The 25,068-nt window shown below is 41.2% G+C and overlaps 1 protein-coding gene across 4 annotated transcripts in view; it reads left to right on the plus strand.

Moving 5' to 3' along the window:
* DCC (DCC netrin 1 receptor) overlaps positions 1-25,068 on the plus strand; it is a 782,056-nt gene that overhangs the window by 688,090 nt on the left and 68,898 nt on the right. For all 4 annotated transcript variants that reach the window (XM_045020222.1, XM_045020224.1, XM_045020225.1 and 1 more), the window contains exons 20-21: positions 4,326-4,520; positions 11,827-11,859. In XM_045020222.1, the coding sequence (XP_044876157.1) occupies positions 4,326-4,520; positions 11,827-11,859 (228 nt within the window). The remainder of the gene's footprint in view (positions 1-4,325; positions 4,521-11,826; positions 11,860-25,068) is intronic.

Consider the following 25,068-nt stretch of genomic DNA (forward strand, 5'->3'; position numbering starts at 1 on the left):
CTGACCATCTTGGCTAACAGTCATTGATGAACCTATCCTCCATAAACTTTTCTGATTCTTTTTTTTAATCCAGTAATACTTTTGGCCTTCACAGATACCCCACAATGAGTTCAACAGGTTGACAATGTCTTGTGTGAAAAAGTACTTCCTTATGTTTGTTTTAAATTTGCTGCCTATTCATTTAATGGGGTGATCCCTGTTTCTTGTGTTATGTGAAAGGGTAAATAACACTTCCTTATTCACTTTTCTCCACACCATCCATAATTTTATAGACCTGTATCAATTCCTACCTTAGTTGCCTCTTTTCCAAGATGAATAGCCCCAGTCTTTTTAATCTGTCTCCAGCAACCCCTGGAATGAAGTGGTTTCCATCATATATGGGGGTTTGCAGTTTTGTTCAGTGGCTTTCAGCACCTCCACTATAAAAACGCCATCGTTCCTACTTGTATTTGTTGCCCTTCTCTGAACTTTTTCCAATTCTAATATATCTTTTTTTGAGATGGGGCAAACAGAACTGCACGCAGTATTCAAGATGTGAGTGTAGCATTGATTTATGTAGTGGCATTATGATATTTTCTGTCTTATTATCTATCCCTTTCCTAATGGCTCCTAACATTCTGTTAGCCTTTTTGACTGCCATTGCACATTAAGCAGGTGGTTTCAGAAAAATATCCAAAATGACTCTGTGACAGGTTAGGTCACAGAAACCCTCTTGTGAACTGCCACCCGATGTGCTGAGACTACCTCTGAGCCCGTTTTCCATGGCAGCTTGGAACTTCAGTACCCTCTCTTGTTGAGCCAGACACACTAGCCTGCTGCAAACACAGACCCAGGTTTGAACCACATCCCCCAAAAGCTGCAGACTTAACTGAAAACAGCTCAAGAAGTGCTCCTGTCTCTAGCATCCAGATGGGATCCAAACCCCAAATAAATCTGTTTTACTCTGTATAAACCTTATACAGGGTAAACTTATAAATTGTCCACCTTCTATAACACTGATAGATATGCACAGCTGTTTGCTCCCCCAGGAACTAATTACTTGCTCTGGGTTAATTAATCAGCACAAAGTGATTTTATTAAATATAAAAAGTAGGTCTTAAGTGGTTCCAAGTAATAACAGACAGAATAAATTAAATTACCAAGCAAAATAAAACAAAAACCTTGCAAGTCTAAGCCTAATACAGTAGGAAACTAAATGCAGGTAAATCTCACCCTGAGAATGTTCCAATAAACTTCTTTCACAGACTAAACTCCTTCCTAGTCTGGGTCCAGCAATCACTCTCACTCCCTTTCCTGTAGTAGGTGACTTCTGGGTACCCTTCTGGCTCTGTCAATCAAGCGTTCTTAAAACTACCTGGGGTTCTTAATACCCACCTGGGGAAGTCAAGAAACAGATAGACCCAGAAGTCACCTACTACAGGACAGGCCCAACAAAGAAAGCCATCACCTACAGCCCCCAACTAAAACCTCTCCAGCACATCATCAAGGATCTACAACCTATCCTGAAGGATGATCCCTCACTCTCACAGACCTTGGGAGACAGGCCAGTCCTCATTTACATTCAGCCCCCCAACCTAAACCAAACACTCACCAGCAACTACACACCACATAACAGATACACTAACTCAGGAACCAATCCCTGCAACAAACTGCATTGCCAACGCTGTCCGCATATCTATTCAAGGGATATCATCGTAGTACCTAACCACATCAACAACATCATCAGGGGCTCATTCACCTGCACATCTACCAATGTGATATATGTCTCCATGTGCCAGCAATGCCCCTCTGCTATATACATTGGACAAACTGGACAGTCTCTTGCAAAAGAATAAATAGACACAAATTAGACATCAAGAATTGTAACAGTCAAAAACCAGTAGGAGAGCACTTCAGTCTCCTTGGACACTCAATAACAGACTTAAAAGTGGTCATTCTTCAACAAAAAACTTCAAAAACACACTTCAATGAGAAACTGCAGAACAGGAACTAATTTGCAAACTTGACACCATGAAATTAGGTGTGAGTGGCTGGGTCACTACAAAAAATAATTTACCCTCAGTTGATATTCACCCCTTCTTGTCAACTGTTGGAAATGGGCCACATCCACCATAATTGAATTGGCCTCATTAACGCTGACCCCCCCACTCAGTAAGGCAACTCCCATATTTCCATGTGCTGTCATATATATACTGCCTACTGTATTTTCCACTCCATGCATCAGATGAAGTCGTTATAGCCCATGAAAGCTTATGCCCAAATAAATTTGTTAGTCTCTAAGGTGCCACAAGGACTTCTCATTGTTTTTACTTATCCACATGTTTGTTGACACATTCAAAGAATTCTAATAAACTGCTTGATTTCCCTTTATATAAGCTGTGCTGATTCTTCCCCAACATGTTGTATTCATCTATGTGTCTGATAATTCTGTTCTTTACTATAGTTGCATTCAATTAGCCTGGTAAGTTAGGCAAGAAATTAGATAATAAGTTAAGTTTACTGGCCTGTAATTGCTGGTATTGCACCTGGATCCTTTTTTAAAATCAGAATTACATTAGCTATCCTTCAGTCATCTGATATAGAGACTAATTTAAGTGGTAGATTACATACCACAGTTAGTTGTTCTGCAATTTCACATTTGCAATTTCTGCATTTTCCTTCAGAACCCTTGGGTGAATACCATCTGGTTTTGAGAGGTTTCAGAGTAGCAGCCGTGTTAGTCTGTATCCGCAAAAAGAACAGGAGTACTTGTGGCACCTTAGAGACTAACAAATTTATTTCAGCATGAGCTTTCATACGAGTTTTTTCATGAAGTTGATGGATTTCCACTCCATAGTCTCTAAGGTGCCACAAGTACTCCTGTTCTTTCATCTGGTTTTGGTGACTTATTACTGTTTAATTTATCAATCTGTTCCAAAATCTCCTCTATTGACACTTCAGTCTGGGACAGTTCCTCAGATTTGTCACCTAAAAAGAATGGCCCGGGTATGGGAATCTCCCTCATATCTTTGGAAGTGAAGACTGATGCAAAAAAAAATTAGTTTCTCCACAACAGCGTTGTCTTCCAGTGCCCCTCTGATTGTTTTGGAAGATTCCTGTGTCTGATGTACTTAAAAAAATTGCTCTTAGTGTATGTATCTTTTGCAGGTTGTTCGTCAAAATTTTTTTGGCCTGCCTAATTATTTACACTTAACTTGCTAGAGTTTATGCTCTTTTCTATTTTTCTCACTAGGATTTCACTTCTAATTTTTAAATATTACCTCTTACTGCCTCTTTTACTCTGTTGTTTAGCCATGGTGACATTTTTGGTCCTTGTACTGTTTTTTTATTCATTTATTTGGGATATACATTTAGTTTGAGCCTCTATTATGTTTTTTTTAATAAAGTTTCCATGCAGCTTGCAGGCATTTTACTTTTGTAACTGTTCCTTTTAATTTCTCATTTTTGTTTAGCTCCTCTTTTTGAAGTTAAATGCTACTGTGGTGGGTTTCTTTGGTATTTCCCTCCTTACCAGGAAGTTAAATTTAATTACATTATGGTCATCATTACTTAGCGGGTCAGCTGTATTCACTTTTGGACAGGCTCCTGTGCATCACTTAGGACTAAATCAAATTACCTACAGTGGCGGTTCAGTTTATTTTCCTGGGGATTTTGAGATACAGTGATAGCATTACAGTGAGTTACCGTGGGTTTTTCAAATGGACTTACCGTATAGTTACCAGGAAATATTGCATGGTTTCTTATGAGCACCCACTAAATGATGTTCATCATCCATGTTATTTAGTTATTTAGTTTACTTTTATTCCAGCCCTGAAACACTAAAGACTTATCTCATATGATTTATGACTGATATCATACTGCATAATGAGTCTGAATTTGACAAGTGCAATGTACGAGTAACCAATATAACACAGCAAAGAGTCCTGTGGCACCTTATAGACTAACAGATGTATTGGAGCATGAGCTTTCATGGGTGAATACCCACTTCATCAGATGCATGTCCTGCTCCAATACAGATGCTGCTTTTACAGATCCAGACTAACATGTCTACCCTTCTGATACTTGACACAATATAACACAATAAAGCTTGCTAGGTATTTCCATAATTGTTAATCGTATATTTTATATTGCAGTGAATACTGCTATTGATACTCTGATCTTGAAATAGGAAAATTATGCATTAATTCTTGTAACATTCATCAAAATAGATTTTAATGTCATTAATGTAGGTGAAATAAAAAAACATTTATCATGTCTGAAATTTGAATTTTGAATATAGTTTGTAAAATACAGTATATGTACTAACCAAGACAATGTTTATGCAGCTTATATTCTGTTCTACACCTTGGACAAGAATGCTCCAATTGATGACTGGGTTATGGAGTCAATCAGTGGTGACCGACTTACTCATCAAATCATGGACCTCAACCTAGATACAGTGTATTACTTTAGAATCCAAGCTCGCAATGCCAAAGGAGTGGGACCGCTCTCTGACCCTATTCTTTTCCGGACTCTGAAAGGTTTGAACTTTTCTCTTAGATAGCTGGATATTAATGAGATGTGCAACATACTCAGGCTTCAATGCTTGCAGTTTACTTCAGTGACACTAGGAGTCCATTATGCTAATGCTAATAAGAAAGTTCTAGAAGGCACTCTGAAACTGTTATTGAGAGACTGTAGCTAGCAGCACAGTAGACAAAAATGAACACCACAATAATGCAGCAGCTGTATTCACATGCATACCATTGGGTAAAAAAACTGCGACCTCATTCCACTTCTTCCCGTGAGCAAGGAAACTAATTGCACATGATTGCAATTTCTCTGGTGAGACACTGTTTCACTTTGGTATTTATTTTATCTCTGTTGGTGGCTGTAAAGAACTAGTAGTGACTCATTCACATATCTGGAAAATAAGGATACAAAATTATGATTTCCTTCTTTTTAATTGATCAAACAAATACAAAATAATTAAAGAACAGATCAACACTGTCGGAGGCACAGTCTAATTGGGTACATATGGAATTTTCTCTCTTACTTGGAACAAACCATTTGTAGGCCTGTGCCAGATATCTCTCTTGCTGGCCAGCATGAAGGAAAAGCAAGATGGGGGGCATAGGCGGCAGGTTCGTATAATTTTTGGTGGGGCCCAAAATGGTGGTCCCTCCCCCCCCGCTCTCACCCTGTAAGCTGATATAAAATGAAGCTACAATGCGTCAGCACCACAAGATTACAAGGGTCAATTAAAAGTGGAAAGTCAGAAGCAGCACTTGCCTGCTTCAATATACAGTATTAAATTTTGTTGCATCTGTTGTGACAAAGTGGGAATGTTCTTAATGTTTTCTCTGAATACTCTGTGGGTGCCTCAGTTTCCCCTGCAAAGTGCCAACTGACGGTGTTGGGGACAAAGAGATCACGTGGCCTCCTTGTCCGGAAGAGACACAAAGGCCAGATGAGGGAGTGTTAGTTTGGAGCTGGCTGGGGAAATCGGGAGAGGCCCAGAATTTGGGTCTGGGCTCCCCACCCCCCAAGATGGACCTGTCTGAGGGGTCCTGTTTTCTGTACCTACACGCTCTGTTTTAGACTGTATCCCTGTCATCTAATAAACCTTCTGTTTTACTGTCTGGCTGAGAGTCACATCTGACTGCGGAGTTGGGGTGCAGGGACCTCTGGTTGCCCCAGGACCTGCCTGGGCACACTCGCTGCGGAAAGTGCATGGTGTGGAAGGGCATGCTGAATGCTCCGAGGTCAGACCCAGGAAGGTGTAAGCTTCTTGCCCTGGAGACAGTATGCTCAGACAGGAGGCTCCCCCAGAGTCCTGACTGGCTTTGTATGGAGTTGTTCCAAAGCATCCCAGCATCCCCTTCCACACCATGCGCTTCCCGGAAGTCCGCACAGGCACTGACACTCCCTCCTCTGGCCTTTGTCTCTTTTCCAGGCATTAGGAGGCCACCTGATCTCTTTGTTCTCCAACACCTTCAGTTGGCACCTTGCAGGAGAGTGGCCCAGGCCATCAGTTGCCTGGAGACAGGGTGTCGGCCATTCTCTGTGCAGACAGCATCACACTGGCCCTCTAGGGCTTTACAACAATCACACCCCCTTATCCCACCATCTAGAGCCTTAAGAAATGCATTGGGGAAACTGAGGCACACAGACAGTATTCAGAGAAAACACCTGTATATGACCAGTTACATACTTTGAAGGGTGTAAAATAATCAAATATTGTGCTAAATACAATGATACTCCAAACTGACCACCAAATTTAAGTTGCACGTTTTCCCCCTCAGGTGAGGGTTCTGGGGTGGGGCTGGGGATGAGGGGTTCACAGTGCAGGAGCGTGCTCGGTGCTGGGGGTGCAGGCTTTGGGGTGAGGCAGGGCTGAGGATGAGGAACTTGGGGTGCAGACAGGCTGCCCCAGGGCTAGGGCCAGAGAGGACTCCCCATCACCACCACTGGCAGCAGCAAGCTCCAGGGGAGGGACCCCTCCTCTGCCCCCCTGCCCCCACAGCACACTCACTCTGCACCACAGTCACTGCACATGCTCCTAGGGCCCCTCAGGTCCAGAAAGCTCACTCCCCTCCCCTATGATGGGTACTGGGGGGGGGGTTGCCATCACAGGTGGCCTTCCATGCTGCCCCTCATCATAACTTCACTGTGGATGGGGGATGGGGCTGCCCCTTGCCCAGCATGGGGCAGAAGTGGGGTAGGCAGGGTGGTGGCTGGCTATGGGGCAGGGGAGCAGGGTGTCATAAAATTCATCCAAGCCCCAGCTGCTCAGGTCTAGGAAGCCTCCCTCTCCCATCCCTCCTGTGGCGGGTGGGTTGGTGGGTGCTGGGGGAGGGGGCATTGCCTTCACATGTGGCTTCCTGCCTCCCCTGTGCAGCCTGCTGCGCCTCACTGGGGGTAGGAGTCGGGGCTGGAGCTGGGGCTGGGGCTGGGGGGGAATCATAGGGTCAAACACTCACGGAAGCCCCAGCAGGCTGCTAAGGTGAGCGATGTCCCTCTCCTGGCTGGAAGTCCCGTTCGCGTCTCCTCCAGGTAGGGGCAGGGGAGGGGAGAAGAGGCCCCCTCCACTCCCCTCCCCCTCTACAGCAGCAGTTAGTTAGCATTGTTGTTATGCTAATGTTGCAGCTGTAGCCTTTGGCTACGGCAGCAAAAGCAAGGGAGAGAGACACTCGCTGGCTATGCGCTGTCTTTACATTCAGGCAGGGAAACTTCGGGGGGGAAAAACCTAGCTCCAATATTGGTGGAGCAGAGCCCCTGATTATGAATATTCCTGGGACATTAGCTCCAAGAGCCCATATAAGTTGGCGCCCATGTGAGGGGGACCTTTTCAATGGCTTGTGCCTCAGCATGCATTAACGAGGAGCAGTGCCTGTGCTTACTGGAACTCTGGACTGCAACCATGTTTGGCCCCATAGCAAGTGGAAGTGGAGAGATAATCCACACACGCAAAGATCTGTCACAGTCTGCCCCTACATTATTAGCCATGACAAGGTAGAGTATATTACTGTGCGCCTTATGTTCAAAACTGTCACTCATGTAGTTACATGACAGTATAAAGTCTTCTTTTTTAAAAGGCAATTCATTAAGGAAACAAATAGAGTGACATAAGCTATGTGCCTATTTTAGGAAACTGGGGTCACGTGTAGTAGAGCTGTAGCTTTTCCAGAGCAAAAATTCCAAAGCTTTGAGTATAAAAAATAATGTCTTGACAGAAGGCTGCTTAAAATGAAGATGGGCCAGAGCTGAAAAGCTCTGATCAGAGGTTTCCGATCCAATTCCATTTGTGGGGAGTCAGAGGGACGTCTGGATCCAATATTCTGCTTCAGGCCTATCTTTAATTTAAACATATATATGAAAGCCCAGGAAAAATGACTGATCAAAAAGACAATTCATATGCAATACTTTGTAGATCTACATACATCTCATCCTTGTTTTCCTTGTAGGAAAGAGGTATTATGCAAGTTCAGCCTTTAACAAATATTGGAACAGAAATGTAATTTTTCCTACTCCTGCTGCTTTTGAAGGAGGGAAGGGAGATTCCATTTTCAGTCAATCCCTAGCATTTACCATTAAGGAAGCATCAGAATGAATGGGCCAGTGCACTGAGCAGCATTGGCAGAGGGCTAGCCGTTATCTATGTGTATTTAGAGCATGTTACCAAATATTCAGGCTAACTGTGAAAACCCTCATATAACAGTTTTAGTGAATTAACATGAATCAGAAAAATGGGGGGGGGGGATGTATCAATTTGTTCAGAGCTTATCACAGTCTATCCAGATTTTCAGGACTTACTTGTCCGAGTCTGGTTTCACTCTGAATTAATTATTTGTAGGATCCTGATTATTCATTCTCAACTACCATGAAATGTGAATAGAAAGCACTTTGCAAGTGCTTAGTCTCTATCAACTAGATGGGTGCCAACTTAATTTCATGCTCCCAATTTGTGCCAAGTAAAAGAACTCTGTTAAGAATTTAAAGTGAGTCAAAGAATCAAAATATAATAATGACAGAGTAATGAGACATCAAAAGATACAGAGACTCAGATATCTAACTAAACAAAAAGATTAATGGACTAGATATCACCTACTTTGTAGTGTTTACACAAAGTACCATAAAATTCATTTGGGAAATGAATTCTATATCAGAGAGCATCAAGAGATACCAAAAAGATAAATTTACACATTTGTTACATCTTGTAATAGTCTACAAGGACTATGTTTAATATCCTGACATGAATATTTAATGTTATCCACCCTAAATATGTCATGTTCAATAATATTCAGCTGATTTTTGACAAATCTGTCTCTACATATAAGGTGAAAAGAGCTTCTGAAGGCTTGAGTACATTCTGAATTATGCAAAAATGTTGGTTTCCTGACCTTAATGATTATTAACAGGAGATATGCATATGACTTATGGTAATGAATGCTCTGTTGGCAAATATATGTTTTGATCACAAGATATTTTAAACCACAAGGAACTAAGTAAGCATCAAAGATCTATAATGTCACCCCTTATTTAAGATATTATAGCACACAAAGCTCTTTCAAGGAAACCAAGCCCCTAGTCGGGTATAAAACTGCAGCTGATTTTTTTTTCTCAGTAACGTGCCTTTAGTAATGAAAAATGCAGTGATCTGTGTGAGATCAGATACCTTTTATTGTAAATATCACTGCCAGATAAGCAAAAGTGCTCATGGTTTTTCCCCTCAGATCCATTGGTAACAATGTAATCCAATGGAGAGGTCTTCAGCTGTTTTAAATTGTCATAACTCCAGCTGAGGATCAGCCTACGTGCTCTTTGGCTAGTCATATTCATAATTTAAGACATAATTGCTCTGATACAGGCATTACCAGGCAGTTCTTATGTGCCTGGAGGAGATGAGGGTCTGAGATGTTATCATCTACTCCATAATTAATTACTAGGGAATGCGTCACTTTTTTACTGTTATATATTATGGACCAAAACCTGAATCAGGTGTTCAGATTTTATTTAGTTCTTATGTGAACAAGTTCCAGTTGATTTCATTAGATGTCCTGAAAAAAATATAAAGAAAATTAGAAGTAAATTATATTTGTGTGTGTTGAAATATTAAATTGCTTATTGACATGGATTCCTCTAGAAGTTACAGATGCATGCAGTAACAAGTGGGAAAGCAGAACTTCAATCTCAATGTTCCACAAGATTTACTGTATGTAAATTAATAACATTAAATGGTACATTTCTGAAGTAAAGTAACTGGAATCCATTTAGCAAGATAGGGAAGCAACTCCAGTGCGGAATTTACTTCTGACTGCCTTATGAAAAGGCTAGCTAAGAAATTCTGAATGTAGTAGTGTCCGATCAGTAGGAGATCCCCTTTCAAATTAACTTATTAATAACTTTTTTTTTCACCTGCAGCAGAAACTGATTAATCCCAGAACTGTACTTAACCTCTTTTCAACTGAAACATAATTTGATTCTAAATTTCAGCTTCAATTTAGAAACAGCCCATAATTTGCTACTGAACTTTCAGGGAAGCAAATAAAATAATAGTATTTGAACTGTTTATTAATATCACACACAAAAATAAACCAGCATGCATAGATAACAATATGAAAATGCACATAGTACATTTTGTACAAATCTGTACATCTATAGGCTTTATTTCAAGGTTGAATGAAATAGATGGTCAGTTGTTTATATAAAGGAGAGAGAGAGAATTGGCTTTTCAATTTTGTCAGATATTACCAATACCATTATACCAAGATAAGCAGGGAAAGTCTTTATTTGGGGACTTGCTGCAGGACATCAAGAATACATATTGCTGATGTCCCATTTCTGTTTGTCAAAGCTGATATGGGGCAGCATTTTTAGCATTAGAGTGCCCTCTAATGCTGTATTGGAGTGGTGGTTAAAAAGCAAATCCTTGCTCCTAAGCTGTACAAAACGTGAACCTTTATGACCTGCCAGAGAAAAATGTTACCTACTGAACCACCACAGCAGTATTTCACGACACTGTAGATGTCACAGAGGTTACATCTCCTTAATAACTCGAAGAAGGTAGAAAAAGTTGGTCAGCTTTTAAATGTCATAAATAGTTGGAATGAGGTAACTGCAGTTTCAATCAAGGGTTTAACGTTTTTATAAATAAATTTGTTCTCTGGGGAAGGTCATAATCCCAGATATGACTCAGCAGGGAAACCCATTCTCCCCAAAAGATTTCTAGAAACTTTGAGGGAATATGTACAACTCTATACATTTTTCTCTGTTAACATAGTTAAAATAGTTGACTGCATGGTGATCATTCAGGGGGTCTGTTTTCCCTTTGCTGCAGGCATGGAACTTTCATAAGTACTAATGGGAGTTACAATAATAACAGGTGCTGATGACATTGTTATCAGAAATAGACACACTAATGTCATTGTGCTACATGTAAGTTTCCACCATCTTGGGCCTTTATTGTTCATGGCAGCATCTTGTAAACTAAACCATGGGATAACATGGTGGTCATAAAATGAAGGTGGGTAACCAAGTAATGTAGTATTCTTCAAAGGGAGAATAGACCAGCCTTTAAAAACCACCCTACATTTATAGGCTGCTTACTCAGCTACTTAAACTCAGGTGTGTCAAACTCTTTTTTTTTTTTTTGAATCTCCTGTAGTTTAAATTCCTTTAAAATTTTATTAACCAGAAAATTGGATAATTTTCCATAATGGCAGCTATTTCTGAATCTGAAGGGAAGCTTAATACTATCTATCATTTAATAAAATGCTGAGAGCTGCTAACAGTTCAGAAGAGCTTTCAATGTGTCTATTGAATTCTGAAGCCTTGTCTGGTGCGCTTCAAATCACACCATCGTTTGTGTAATTATTATACAAAAAAACATGTACATAATTTAAAACCTCTTTTGTAAAAAGCTGAAACAATAACATTATAATTCAGATCTAGCTTCCAATACGTAGGTGATTTGTATGCAATTATTCAAGGAACAGTCTCTCTCTTTCACTTACTTCCAAGCTTAATTAAACTTCCCAGATGATGCTTCTAAGTTCAGAGACCAACAAGTTGAGGAAATATACATTTTTAACCGCTTTATTTTTTAAAGAACTTGTGACTACATTTGATGTGAAACACAGTGTGACTTGTACTTGTCTTCTCTGTTCTTCAGAATCTCTTTGAACAGGGAAAGGTAAAATATCTCTCTCTGTCCCAATCAATCCACCAAAAGTGCAGGAGAGCAGCAACTTGATAGGAAAACCTGCTAACAAAATTGTTGATTTGATATGTCAGCTTGGCTACTAGGAGCTGTCACAGTCTAATGATATTGTCTTTTTCTTGCAGTTGAGCACCCTGACAAAATGGCTAATGACCAAGGTACAGTGGCCTCAATCTGTCACATTTTCTCTTAGAATCAATGCTGAACGTTAGGAACGATGTTACTCGTCACTTTGCATTCTGTTTTTCACCTGGGCTGCACACCTGATGAGGCAGCCACTGGCATGATAATTAATCTTGTTAATGAAGTTCTGCTTCGCTAAGGCTGCTGCTTTGATGGGGAAGATGTAAATTTTCTTGAGAGGAAATTGTTTTGTCTCTTTTCTGAAGGACCAATTAAAATGTCAAGCTTCTTTGTACGAAATAAATTTTTAGTCTCTCTGCTGCATTTCTGAATAATTCACATTAAGTATAATTAAGCTCAGCATAATATTCAAACTGCTCTTGCACCCTTTCATGGGTTATAGATTAAAGTTCTGAAGTGTTGCAGTGAAAAATCATGAATCATTTTCTTTCTCAAGTCAGCTGCCCTGTTTAATAAAAGCAAAGTTTAGTCAACTTTTCAAGGCATCATCATTGCTATGTTTACCAAATATGAAATGTTGTCTAATTAGTCATGTTTCTTCTGCTGTTAACTTACTATAGTTTTTTTTTTATTATTTATGATGTCTGTTGCTTGGAAATTTTCATCTTCTTTTTACTCCAAACTGATTTATTGTAAGCACCTATTTCCAATGCATCTATAGCATCTTCCATATAAGTAATGTTATTCAATACACTGAGAGAGGGAAATATTCACAGTGATATCTGAAAGGTTTAAGGCTACGAAGACATTTAGGTGATTTGAACTCCCATTTCACATTAATTTAAATGTAAATAGGGTATCCAAACCCCATAGGTTTCTCTTCACTTGGAGAAAAGGTGTAGTCTTACCTTGTGTTCGCTAACTCAAGTTAACTAACATGACGTAAAATCCTAGTGAAGACAAGGAAGTTTGTAGCTTTCATTTATGTATGCAGGTCACAGTAAAGCCTATACACTCCCATAGTCTTTATCTCAGAGGTGAGCAAACTATGGCCCATGGGCCACATCCGGCCCACGGGACCGTCCTACCCGGCCCCCGAGCTCCTGGCCCGGGAGGCTAGCCTCTGGCCCCTCCCCTGCAGCCTCAGCTCGCATGCTTCGCCGCCAGCGCAATGCTCTGGGCAGCGGGGCTATGAGCTCCTGGGACCGTGGAGCTGCAGAGCCGGACCTGGTCTCTGTGCTGCATGGTGGTGGCAGTGGCATGGCCCAGCTCCAGCTGGGTGGCGTGGCTGTAGCGCTGCCAGCCACTGGTGCGCCAGGCAGCGTGGTAAGGGGGGATGGAACAGGGGGGGTGGATAGAGGGCAGGGGAGTTCGGGTTGGTGGTCAGGGGGGGAGGGTGTGGATAGAGGTTGGGGCGGTCGGGGGGGGAAATGGGGGTTAAATAGGGGCAGGGGTCCTGGGGGGCAGTCAGGAAGGAGAGGGGGGATTGGATGGGGTGGCAGAGGGCAGTCAGGGGCAGGGGTTCTGGGGGAAATCAGGGGACAGGGAGAAGGGGTAGTTGGATGGGGCGGGGTCCCGGGGGGAGGTGTCAGGAATGAGAGGACAGGTTGGATGTGGTGGCAGCAGCAGTCCGGGGGCGGTCAGGGGGCAGGGAGCAGGGTGTGTGGATGGGGAAGGGATCCTGGGGAGGCCGTCAGGGAACAGGGGAGGTTGGATTGGGCAGGAGTCCTGGAGTGAGGGCAGATAGGAGGTGGGGGCCGGACCACGACCCCCTCCCCTAACCGGCCCTTCATACAATTTACAAAACCCGATGCGGCCCTCGGGTCAGAAAGTTTGCCTGCCCCTGCTTTATCTCAACCTGCTAGTACCTGTGAAAGCCATAAACTGTATATTAAGTAGGATTTTACGTCATGTCAGTTACCACAAGATAAGAACACACCTCCCACCCCAGTGAAGATGCGTCCTTAGACAGTTTTGAAATCCACCTTAAGGTTTCAGGATTTCGTTCTTTATTTTTGGGGACAGGGATCTCAACATTTATCTTTTTGAAACTTGACATTTGATTTCACCCAACATCAGGTTTTTCACCAGAACACACACAAATATCATGCTTTGACATGAAAAGCCAATTTTGTTTTGTTTTGGAAAATGTGAAAATTTGTAGGCTGCAAAATAGTTTCAAATTACTCCCCCCCTCCTCCAAATTTGCCTTTTTAAAATAATTGTTCTTTCCAAACAGGCCTAACAAGCAATAAATAGTGCTGTCAAACAATTAAAAATATAATCGCAATTAATCATGAGATTTAAAAAAATTGTTGTGATTGGTCACAGTTTTAATAACACTGTTTTGGTTCCTGAAAATTGCGTTGTAAGTCAAAATGTCGTAACTCGGAACCGCAATCCAGTCCATTGCGGGACTGAATGTCCTAAAGTCAAAACCAGTTGTCATAAGTCAAATCAGGGTATCAATTCAGAAATGTTGTAAGTGCCTCTCATCGTAAGTTGAACGTTGTAAAGTCAAGGACTGCCTGTACCAATTTACATTTATTATAAATTTTTTTGGAAGTTTTTCTACATTTTCAAATATATTGATTTCAAATACAACACAGAATACAAAGTATACAAGTGCTCACTTTATTATTTTGGATTACAAATATTTTCACGGTAAAAAATGTAAACAAAAGAAATAGTATTTTTCAATTTAACTCGTACAAGTGCTGTAGGGCAATCCCTGTATCATGAAAGTGCAACTTACAAATGTGGATTTTTTTGGTTAAATAATTGCACACAAAAACAAAAGAGTGTAAAACTTTAGTGCCTACAAGTTGAAGCACAAAGAGGCATACAAATGTTTTAGCATATCTGGCTCATAAATACCTTGCAACGCCGGCTACAGCAATCCCATGTGAACGCCTGTTCTCACTTTTAGGTGACATTGAATTTAAGAAGCAGACAACGTTATCTCCCATAAATGTAAACAAACTTGTTTGTCTTAGCGATTGGCTGAACAAGAAATAGGATTGAGTAGACTTGTATAAGGTGAATTGAAAAATACTTTTTCTTTTGTTTATATTTTTATGATGCAAATATTTGTAATAAAAATAATACTATAAAGTGAGCACTGTACACTTTGTATTCTGTGTTGTAATTTAAAACAATATATTTGAAAATGTAGAAAAACATCCAGAAATATAAAATACATTTAAATTGGTATTCTATTATTGTATAACAGTGTGATTAAAATGGTAATTAATTTTATTATTAGGGCTGTCAATTAATCACAGTTAATGTATGCAATTAATGCAAAACAAATTAACTAGATTAAAGAATAGTCACAATTATCAGTACTGATGAACAGTTAAGTATAATATGTAGATAGGCTATGATTTTTAGTGGGGCCTAAACCACTTAGGCACCCTTCTTCTAATTAAAGACAATATAAATTGGGCACATAACTTCATCAGATCACTGTGAAAATCTCAGCATATTTTATTAGACTTGCCTTAACTGATAAAACAAATGGGGCATCTTGATTTTTAGCAAGATCCCCAGCTGTTGTAACTCCAGGAGTGCCAGTTACAAAATGTTCCTTCTACCTTTGGTGCCAGATTACAAATGAGGCAATCAAGTAATCAAGTCAATTCTGATCTTAATAGAAAATGGGGAGCGTAAAGAAGTTGCCAGTTTGCTCAGATACCTTGGGAATGATTTTAAATAAATGCAAATAGAGGGAAACTTGAGTTATCATTTTGGTAACAGTTCAGCTAACTTGCTACCCACATGATAAATTTGGATTAACAATTTAAAATCCAACAATATAACACGAAATAGGCTTGAAAACAAAACTGGCGCTCGTGTTTGCCTACCTAAAGTTACTTAAAGGATGAGGGCTGTAGTTTTTCTGAGGGCATTGGGGTTACATTTCTGAATGTGTGGTGTACAAAATTGCTATAGCTTAGTTATCCAGGCCTGTCTTACCTCTAGTTCAGGATTCTTCTGTATTTGTCCCACAGCTACTGCCCATGAAAAAGGTGCATAATTTAAATATGAAGTCAGGGTCAGTGGTGTTGTTTCTTGTCTGCCGGCTTGTATCCATGTAGAAACCAGCAAAAATACAGGAACGTTTATTGAATATTCTAGATACAGCATTGGCTATGCCCTTTTAAAAAATAAATAAGCGGGGGCCGGGGGAGGAGTATAGTCTCTCTTCATTTTCTCTAGACTTGCCTGAGTCCCTCTTGGAAAAACATCAGAGCCTCAGCAGGAAGGCTGGTTGCACCCCCTTTGAAAAACGGTGCTGTAGTTTAATTCATGTGGCGAACTAAATAAGCATGTCAGCTGAAGGTGGAACTAGCCTGTGTATCGTATATGAATATACATTCCTTGTATCACCAAGAGATCTAATTACAGCAAAGTGTTTGCTGTGTAGGGCACTTCCTTTTCCACTGTAATAAACATGCATTTTACTACAGATTCAAATAAGGTCTGAATACTATGTGAATATAATACCAGGATATGAACAAGGCTATTTCAAGTTTGTTTATATACATTTGCTAGGAAAATAGCTCCATTTGCCCAGAACTACTGCTCAGAAAGGCTTGGTATCGGTTTATGCAGAGAATGTACGTGGTACCTATTCACTGATAAAAGAACAAGTGTAGTTGTTACAGTTAAGGTTTTGTCAGCACTAACATAATCCTTTTGAACTAAACTGAGCATGCAGGACTTTCTGTCCTGTTATAGGACTAAACACAGTTGTAACTCATGATAACGTATAGAGAGAACTCGTTTCTAATAGCCATATATAATACACATAGAAGTTGATACAGAAAAGTATAACAATACTGTAAAAACTACAGGATGGATAGATAGCACAGCAAGGTTTGTGGATAGGTGTAGTAGGAGCTCAAGTTTTCAGGCAGAATAAGATAGGGGTGTTTTGTCTTTTCTCCGTATTGAGACTCTGAGATCCTCATGCAGGGACTTCTATGTCTAACCTACTGTCAGGCTCACTGTCAAGCAGTTAAAGTTAGGCACTTAAACTGACAGTGACATGGGAGTTGTGGGTGCTGACCTACGTGTTTAGGTGCATGCACATTTGAAGATTTGGCCAAAGTGACTTACCTGAGGCCGAGGGGGTGGTGGTGGTTATTGCCACTCTATGAGCCAAATTTAGAATTGAGATGCTCCTGGTCCCCATTCTCATGCTCGTGTCACTAGACCAGGGGTGGGAAAACTTTTTGGGGCGAGGGCCACATCTGGGTGAGGAAATTGTATGCAGGGCCGGGGCAGGGCGGGTGGAGTGCGGGATGTGGAGGAAGGGGCTCAGGACAAGGGATTGGGGCAGAGAAGGGGTGCAGAGTGTAAGAGGGGGCTCAGGGAAGGGGGTTGGGGTACAGGAGGGGTGCAGAGTGCAGGATGGGGCTCAGAGCAGGGAGTTAGGGTGCAGGGTGCAGCAGGGAGCTCAGGGCAGGTGGTTGGAATGCACAGGAGTGCAGAAAGGGGCTCAGGGCAGGGAGTTGGGTGCAGGAGGGGTGCGAGGTACAGGCAGAGGGCTTAGGGCAGGAAGTTGGGGGGCGGGGGGCAGGAGGGGTTTGAGCTCCAGCCCGGTGCCGCTTACCTAAAGTGGCTCCGGGGTGGCAGTGGCGCACACCAGGGCCAGGGCAGGCTCCCTGCATGCCTGCCCTGTCCCCACGCCACTCCAGGAAGTGCTGTGGCCCCTGGGGGGGCGGGGGGGGCAGAGGGCTCTGCGTGCGCACATGGAGCCCTTTGCCTCCCGGCCTGGGGGCTGCTTCTGAGAGCAGCGCCGGGCCCGCAGCACCACCAGGGGTAATCCCGCGGGCCGGATCCAAAGCCCTGAAGGGCCGGATCCGGCCCGCGGGCCATAGTTTGCCCATCCCTGCACTAGACTGTATCTTTCTTCTGACTTCCATTTTCAAGCACAGTCCTTCAACCCCATATGGAAATCATGTTCATGGCTTTCTTCCAAAACATCATCACCACTCACTTCCTGTGGAGGATTCTCTCCACCAAAGTGTGCCGTAAATGAAAAATAGTCTAAAACACAGCCCCAGAGCTATGCCAGCCATAGCAATAGGGCTCCTGCTGGATGCATTGTTGGTGAACTGAACCCTGGCAATCTGTATTGTGTCAAATAGAGTGGAAAGGCACCTTGAATATTACCAGTAGTACTCGCAGGCACAAATTTATTCTTAAAAAATCAAAACCCCTTTTAAATGTACCAGTTAGGTTTGATTGACGGAGACATGAAAATTAAACTCCTTCAGGCCATAGTTAATCACCATTATGACACAAAAGTTACAATTAAGAAAATAAATAAATACAAAAAGAACCTGAGGATGTCTCATGGGAATAATGAGATGCAGACTCTTACATGTAAGCCATACATTGAAAGTCAGTATCAGCAGCTACAAAAGTGTTATCACTTGATTGCTCTGTGGTTAAATGAGTTAGTGGTCTCAGCTCAGTTACTAGAGTACAGATTTCAGCAATCTAGTTTTCAGTCTCAAAAGGGAGACCAAGGACTGACAACTGAAAAACTCTGAATCCTAGAGCTGGTCGGGATTTTACCAATTCTGCCCATACTGGAACTGTCCTGTGTAGGTCTTTCAATGCTCTCAATCCAGCAACTTTTATGAATACAAAATTAAATTTTAAAAGTAACTAAAGGCTAAAATAGTGTCACCAGAACAATCTGTAGAATCTGAGGAATGTTTGTGATATACATGATGAAATAAACTTTGAATAAAATTTGATTTGGTTGGGTATAGGTTTCAGAAAGACTTTTATATCTACTGTATTCTGAGATTCCAGTGTAACCAATACATTCAGGTGGTTAAGTTAATATTGAGATTTCAGACATAGTCTACGAATATCCTAGTTTGTTTTGATTTGGAGTTTGTTTAGGAAGTTTTTTGACTGGGCCACATTATTGATAAATGTAGTTTGTAAAGGCCTACATGTAAGAGTCTGCATCTCATTATTCCCATGCGACATCCTACATTTATAACTTTAACAGACATTAGGATATTCTGAATTCATGTTCTGTGTTGTGAAACATTCTAGTATTACCTATATAAAAATATGCTCTCAGAATAGTTCTAACATACTATTTTGAGTTATTTAGGATTGTGTTATATAAGCCAGGCTTTAATTTCCCATCCATCTATGATATCTCTCCTAGGGATAATATTAAGACTTTTGCATCTTTTGGGCCACCCAGAAATAGCACATTTCTGTGCACTACTTAGTATGGTATGTCATTAGGGATCCCTTCCTATGGTATGTAATGTGCAGTGGATCAGGTCCTAAATCAGTAAAGAGGTACATTAAAGTCATCTAATAAATTTCTAAAGCATATGAACCAAATCCTGAGGTTCTTACTCAGTTTTCACACAATTCTTATGCAAACTACTGTTTGTCCTGGCCGCACTGAAGTCAAGGTAATTTTGCCATTGGCTTCAGTGGAGGTAAGTAAGCACCAAGTAAAACCTTAATAAAGATCTCGGATTTGGCCCAATAGAAACACACACCAAGATAAAATCCAATTTGAAGCTGAGTTTAGATTATAAGGTGATAATCACCCTAGACATACCTAAGAGAGCGTTGGATCAGGCCTTTAGGGCTTATTCCATCACATATATCCTTCTCATAGAATAACAAAATTAACTCTATTACGGCATCTGCTTCATTCTACTGTTAGTGCAGGATTGTTCCTGCCAACATAATCTCCAGTGATTCTCCCACAGAGCTTTCCGCCTTGGCATCTAGAAAGACTGTCATGCCTATAATGAGACCTATTTTCTCCCCAGGTTCCGAAGCAGCTACTGAGAAATGTGCCCATGCATTATTTTTTTTCCTTCAATTTTCTGCCTGTGCTCCCTCCCATTTCTTTTGCTGCAGCTGTTTCATTAACCCCCTGCCTCTCCTTCCACAAGTATTATGGTTTGGATGGAGCAAAGAAAGAGATTTATGGGACAGAGGGGACAGAGGGAGGATGAGAAACTCACATGGCTCAGCAGGACCTAACCATGACCCTTAGTGACAGCTATGTCACCACAACATGCTCTAATAACATGAGAGCTGCACCCAGTGAAGTAGGTGGGAGCATTGGTGGTGTCAAAGCCACTCTGCTAGTTCAGCATAGGCAACTAACTCCTGCTGTCAGCTGCTCAGTATCTGAAAGGTCAGAAGAGCAAGCTAGGAAAAGAGCCAAGAGCACAAGGCAGGGACTTGTCAACAAAGGAGAAGGGAAAAGAAGCGCAGTAGTTGAAGAAAACAAATCAGAGCACAGTGAACTGCTTAAAAGCACCCTGTTATATGAAGGAGAAGAAGAGGCAGAGAGGCATTTTGAGTAGAATTATGTCACATATTTATGCAGCTCCCATTCATCCAAAACAGTCCTCACTTTTTTTGTGAAAGGTATAGTATACTAATTTTCAGTGGCACTCACACTGCCCGGGTCCTGGCCACCGGTCCGGGGGGCTCTGCATTTTATTTTAATTTTAAAAGACACTTCTTAAACATTTTAAAAACCTTCTTTACTTTACATAAAAAAATAGTTTAATTATATATTATAGACTTATAGAAAGAGACCTTCTAAAAACGTTAAAATGTATTACTGGCACGTGAAACCTTAAATTAGAGTGAATAAATGAAGACTCGGCACACCACTTCTGAAAGGTTGCCGACCCCTGCTCTATACAATCAAAATAGCCTGGATTCATTTGAACTGAATCTCCAGATGTACTCAAAAATTAGCACTTCCGCTGAAGCTGGTGACAAATCACATTTTTCCCAATTTTGCAAAGTCAAAAATAATAGCCCTTGCAGCTAATTCTATCACGCTTGTGAGTGGCAGCTGTTTTACTGAGTGAATACTGTGCTTGATCTTAATAAAGGTTCATCCTAGTTTTGTTTGAATGAAAATGGAAGCAACATGTAACTTGTAAAATCTCAGCCGGAATAATTCTCAAAATGAGCTAGAATTTCTCAAAATTATGGAAATTAAATCAATGTATAATATTAAGACTTTTTCACCTTTGGGGACAGCATATATTGGGCCACTCAGAAATAGCACATTTCTGTTGACTACTTAGGCCTGGTCTACACTACCGTCGTAGGTGGACGGAAGCCGTCCGAAGTCAACCTAATAATGTATGCATCTATACTACCGGGTCCCTTTCGCTGACCTAACTCACCTGTAATGTCAACTTAATAACTTCACCTCCATGAGAGGTGTAGCATTTAATTCAATATTGATGGGTCGACAGAAAGGCAGTGTAGACGCATAGTTGTATAATTTGACTGAAATAGCCTCCAGGAGGTGTCCCATAATGCTCCACTGTGAATGCTCTGGAGATCATTTTCAACTCCACTGCACAGCAGCCAGGTACACAGAAAACAGCCTCTCCCCTGTTAAAGCCCCCCCAAAAACAAACAAACAAAACAAAACATGGGTTGTTGTTTGCCATTGATAGCAGAAGGTAGAGGCAGAGAGGAAATTGCATCATGTTCCCATTCCCACCTGCGACAAAGTTTTGGTCCCATGAAGCATTGCAAGACCTTCCCAAAACCCCCTTTAGCTAGTTGCACAGTGGGATAGCTACTCACATTGCACTGCTCTGTGCGTTGACGCAAGTGCTACTAGTGAGGACGTACTCCACCAACACAATGAGCGTGGTGTGGACACACATGACCAACTTAATTACTGTGGAGACCTGATGTTGACTTGCATTAAGTCGACTTACCTTTGTAGTGTAGACATGCTCTTAGTATAGTATGTCATTCAGCATTGAGGATCACTTTTTATGGTAGGGAGAGTTGGGGGCATCTGAGACTTGTAATTAATTGATTTACTAAAGCTTTGCCCTCTGATTCTCTTTGTATTTGAAGTTGTTTTTTAACAGATTAGAATAATACCCTTTTTCATTTGTAGTGAGAATCTTTTCCAAGGTCATGCTGCAAATCAGGGATGGAGCCATGACTTTAAGAAAACACTTAGATTCTGGGTCCCCAGTCCTGTGTTCAGAACAAAGAGTCTTCCCATATTTATGACTGAACTTTAAAATTCCCACTTCCTTCAGAAAGACAATTGCTTTAAAAACAAAATGTTATTCCAGGGTAGGAAATGTGATTCAGGATAGGTGGAACTGTAATACTACAGCACTGTATTTGGCATCTTTAAGAGCTAATCTTGATTTATTAGCAAAAATGTCCATTACATTGGACCTAAGGGCCCGAGGGCCAGATTTGTAAAGCTGCAGATAGGTGCCTAGTGAGATTTTCAAAAACCTTCTTATTTTCAAAAGACTTCTCATTGGGAATTAGGTGCCTAGGCACATTTATCCCATTAGACATCAATCTGTATCTTTAGGTACCTAAATACCTTTAAAAATCCATCCCTGAATGTCCAGGAATAGGGAGCCCCCCATTGCTCTCTGCAGAGGTTAGAGATACACAGAGATGTAAGGCAATGTACACTGAGTGTGAAATTTTCAAAAGTGCCTAAGTCACTGAGCAGCCAAAATCTAGTTTCCAAATGTATCCAGATCCCTTGAGAGCCTTCATAACATGGGTTATTTGCATTTGGAAATGGAATTTAGGTTCCCCTTATTTACTCTGAATGTGTGAGATTTATAGGACTGCTCAAGTTCCAAGGTAATAACTGTCAACATGAAGGTAAAAGTAAAATTATAGAGCAGGTCATATGAGAAGGAATTTTTGTCAGAGGCACAAAGTACATATGAAAGAGGATCTGTGGTATGTAGACACTTTCAAACAGCTTGTTAGAGTTGCTGAATAGCAAAGTCTTGTTGAAGTCTAAATAGTTTCTCTTTTCAGAGTAGCAGCCGTGTTAGTCTGTATCCGCAAAAAGAACAGGAGTACTTGTGGCACCTTAGAGACTAACAAATTTATTTCAGCATAAGCTTTCATGGGCTACAGCTCACTTCTTCAGCTGCATAGAATGGAACACACAGACAGAAGATATTTATACATACAGAGAACTTGAAAAGGTGGAAATATGCATACCAATTGGAAGCTCATCTCAATTGATTGGACTCTTCTAGTTGGTATGCATATTTCCACCTTTTCATGTTCTCTGTATGTATAAATATCTCCTGTCTGTGTGTTCCATTCTGTGCATCCAAAGAAGTGAGCTGTAGCCCATGAAAGCTTATGCTGAAATAAATTTGTTAGTCTCTAAGCCCTGGTCTACACACACCCCCTGGTTCGAACTAGGGTACGCGAATTCAGCTACGTGAATAACGTAGCTGAATTCGAACTACCCTAGTTCGAATGACTTACCGTCCAGACGCCGCGGAAGCGAACTCCGCGGCTCCAAGGTCGACTCCGGCAACTCCTCCTGCCGCGGTGGAGTACCGGAGTCGACCGCGGCGCTTCCGGAGTTCGAACTATCGCGTCTAGATCAGACGCGATAGTTCGAACTCTGAGAAGTCGAACTCGCCGCGTCGACCCGGCGGGTAAGTATAGACGTGGCCTAAGGTGCCACAAGTACTCCTGTTCTTTTTAGTTTCTCTTTAAGATTGTTGTGTTTTTTTTAATAAAGTGGACAGTGGGTGACGAAGAGGTTGGTTTATTTTGTTTTATCCTATCCCAGTTTTCATATGATAAGCTAATATCAGGTTCTTCATTCCATATTTTCTCTGGATAGGAGCAGATTAGTATATAGGTAGGTAATAAGAACATAGTAGCAGTTGCATGCATAATTAAGGTTGGTTCAAAATTTGGCAATCATGTCTTCTCAGGTGACAAGCTGATTTTTATGTTTGGACTTAGGTAAGTTATATAATTGATTTGTAATGTTTGGTCAAAGGGAACATGTGAGTCTTTGAGTTGATATTTTCCTTATCCTGGGGGAAGTTCAGTAGATATTTTTTCTTCAAATGTATCATCTATGCAATGACTCCTTTGAGCTTTCCAGAGTTGGTTAGGTTCAATTTGCCAGAATAGACATCTGTGTTATTCCAAATTAGAATTATGTATTGAGGAGAAATCAGAGAAATCAGATTTTCAAATGACATTACCCTTTTGGTGGTAGCCCATGGGTTATAGATTTACAGGGGCATGTATAAAATGTACTACCATTAGGAATAATTTCACAATGTACAGGTCCAATGGAGTGCCATCTGCATTATCTATAGTTTATAAACCTTTAAAAAACAATGGATCAGAAGAACTATGCCAATTTACACCTGCTGAGTATCCGATTTAACAAGCATATTTGGCAGGATGTAAAGAAGTTCTCCTTAGATGGGTCTAGCATTAGAAGCACTGCTGGAAGATCACTCAAGAGTGAAAACCAAGACTCGTGTCTCAAAACCTTGGAGAAAATGGTGGCCTTCGTCATTCTAAAGGCATACAGCAAGGCATCCAAACAGATCCCTGTGAATTCAAAGGATTTTGACTTTTCTGGATGGGGAATGAATGCATTATACTTGGCAGTGCACCTAACCACTTTACACCTCAGTGGTTTTGAGTTCATGAATAAACAGAGCACTAATTGTTTTAGCTTTCAGGGAAATAGGGTTTGTAAGGCAAGCTAGTCATGCTGGGAACTTAACTTACTGTCATTCAACCTTTGCCATATTTGGCTTACAGCAGTTTGGCTGTTTGAAGCATAAACCATCCAGTGTTCAATATCATTAATCTGAAAACTATAAACTGTCTCATTGTTCTGCTTACTGCTTCCACCCAGCCAGTATGAAAACAACTGCAAGTACATCTATAGCCTGATGTCAGCCTAGAGACAGCAACCTGCTCCCATACTGTGACAGCAGGAGGCAGCTAGTTCTCCTCTTTACCTTTTGCTGAAGCTTCTGTTTGCTCCAGGCTTTTGGTATTATACCTATGTCTCTCATGGAAGCTGTGAACATAGCATAGTAAAAAGATGAGTAATTCATGAGCATCTCAAACAGCTGCTTTCTAAACAAATGTATTTATTTATTTACTGTTTGCATATTCACCGAGCCAAGCAATAATGTTGCTAGTGGCCAAGTGGAGCTCTTGGAGCCCACCGCTGAATTTGGTTTGCAGATACTCCTCCACAATATGTATCATTGTTAGATGACCACAGCTGCAGCTTGCATTGTCTTGAAGATCCCCAGTGGTGCTGGTTGGCTGCACAGAGGCCTTGTCCAGTCTGGAATCAGTTAAGAAGGGCCAACAGATGACCTGGCAGGTCAAAGCTGGGAGAGCGGGCAGTAAGGTCTGTGACTAGGAGCTGACTGGTGCTTGAAGTT

Source organism: Mauremys mutica, chromosome 6 (assembly GCF_020497125.1).
Source record: "Mauremys mutica isolate MM-2020 ecotype Southern chromosome 6, ASM2049712v1, whole genome shotgun sequence".
Classification (NCBI taxonomy): domain Eukaryota; kingdom Metazoa; phylum Chordata; order Testudines; family Geoemydidae; genus Mauremys; species Mauremys mutica.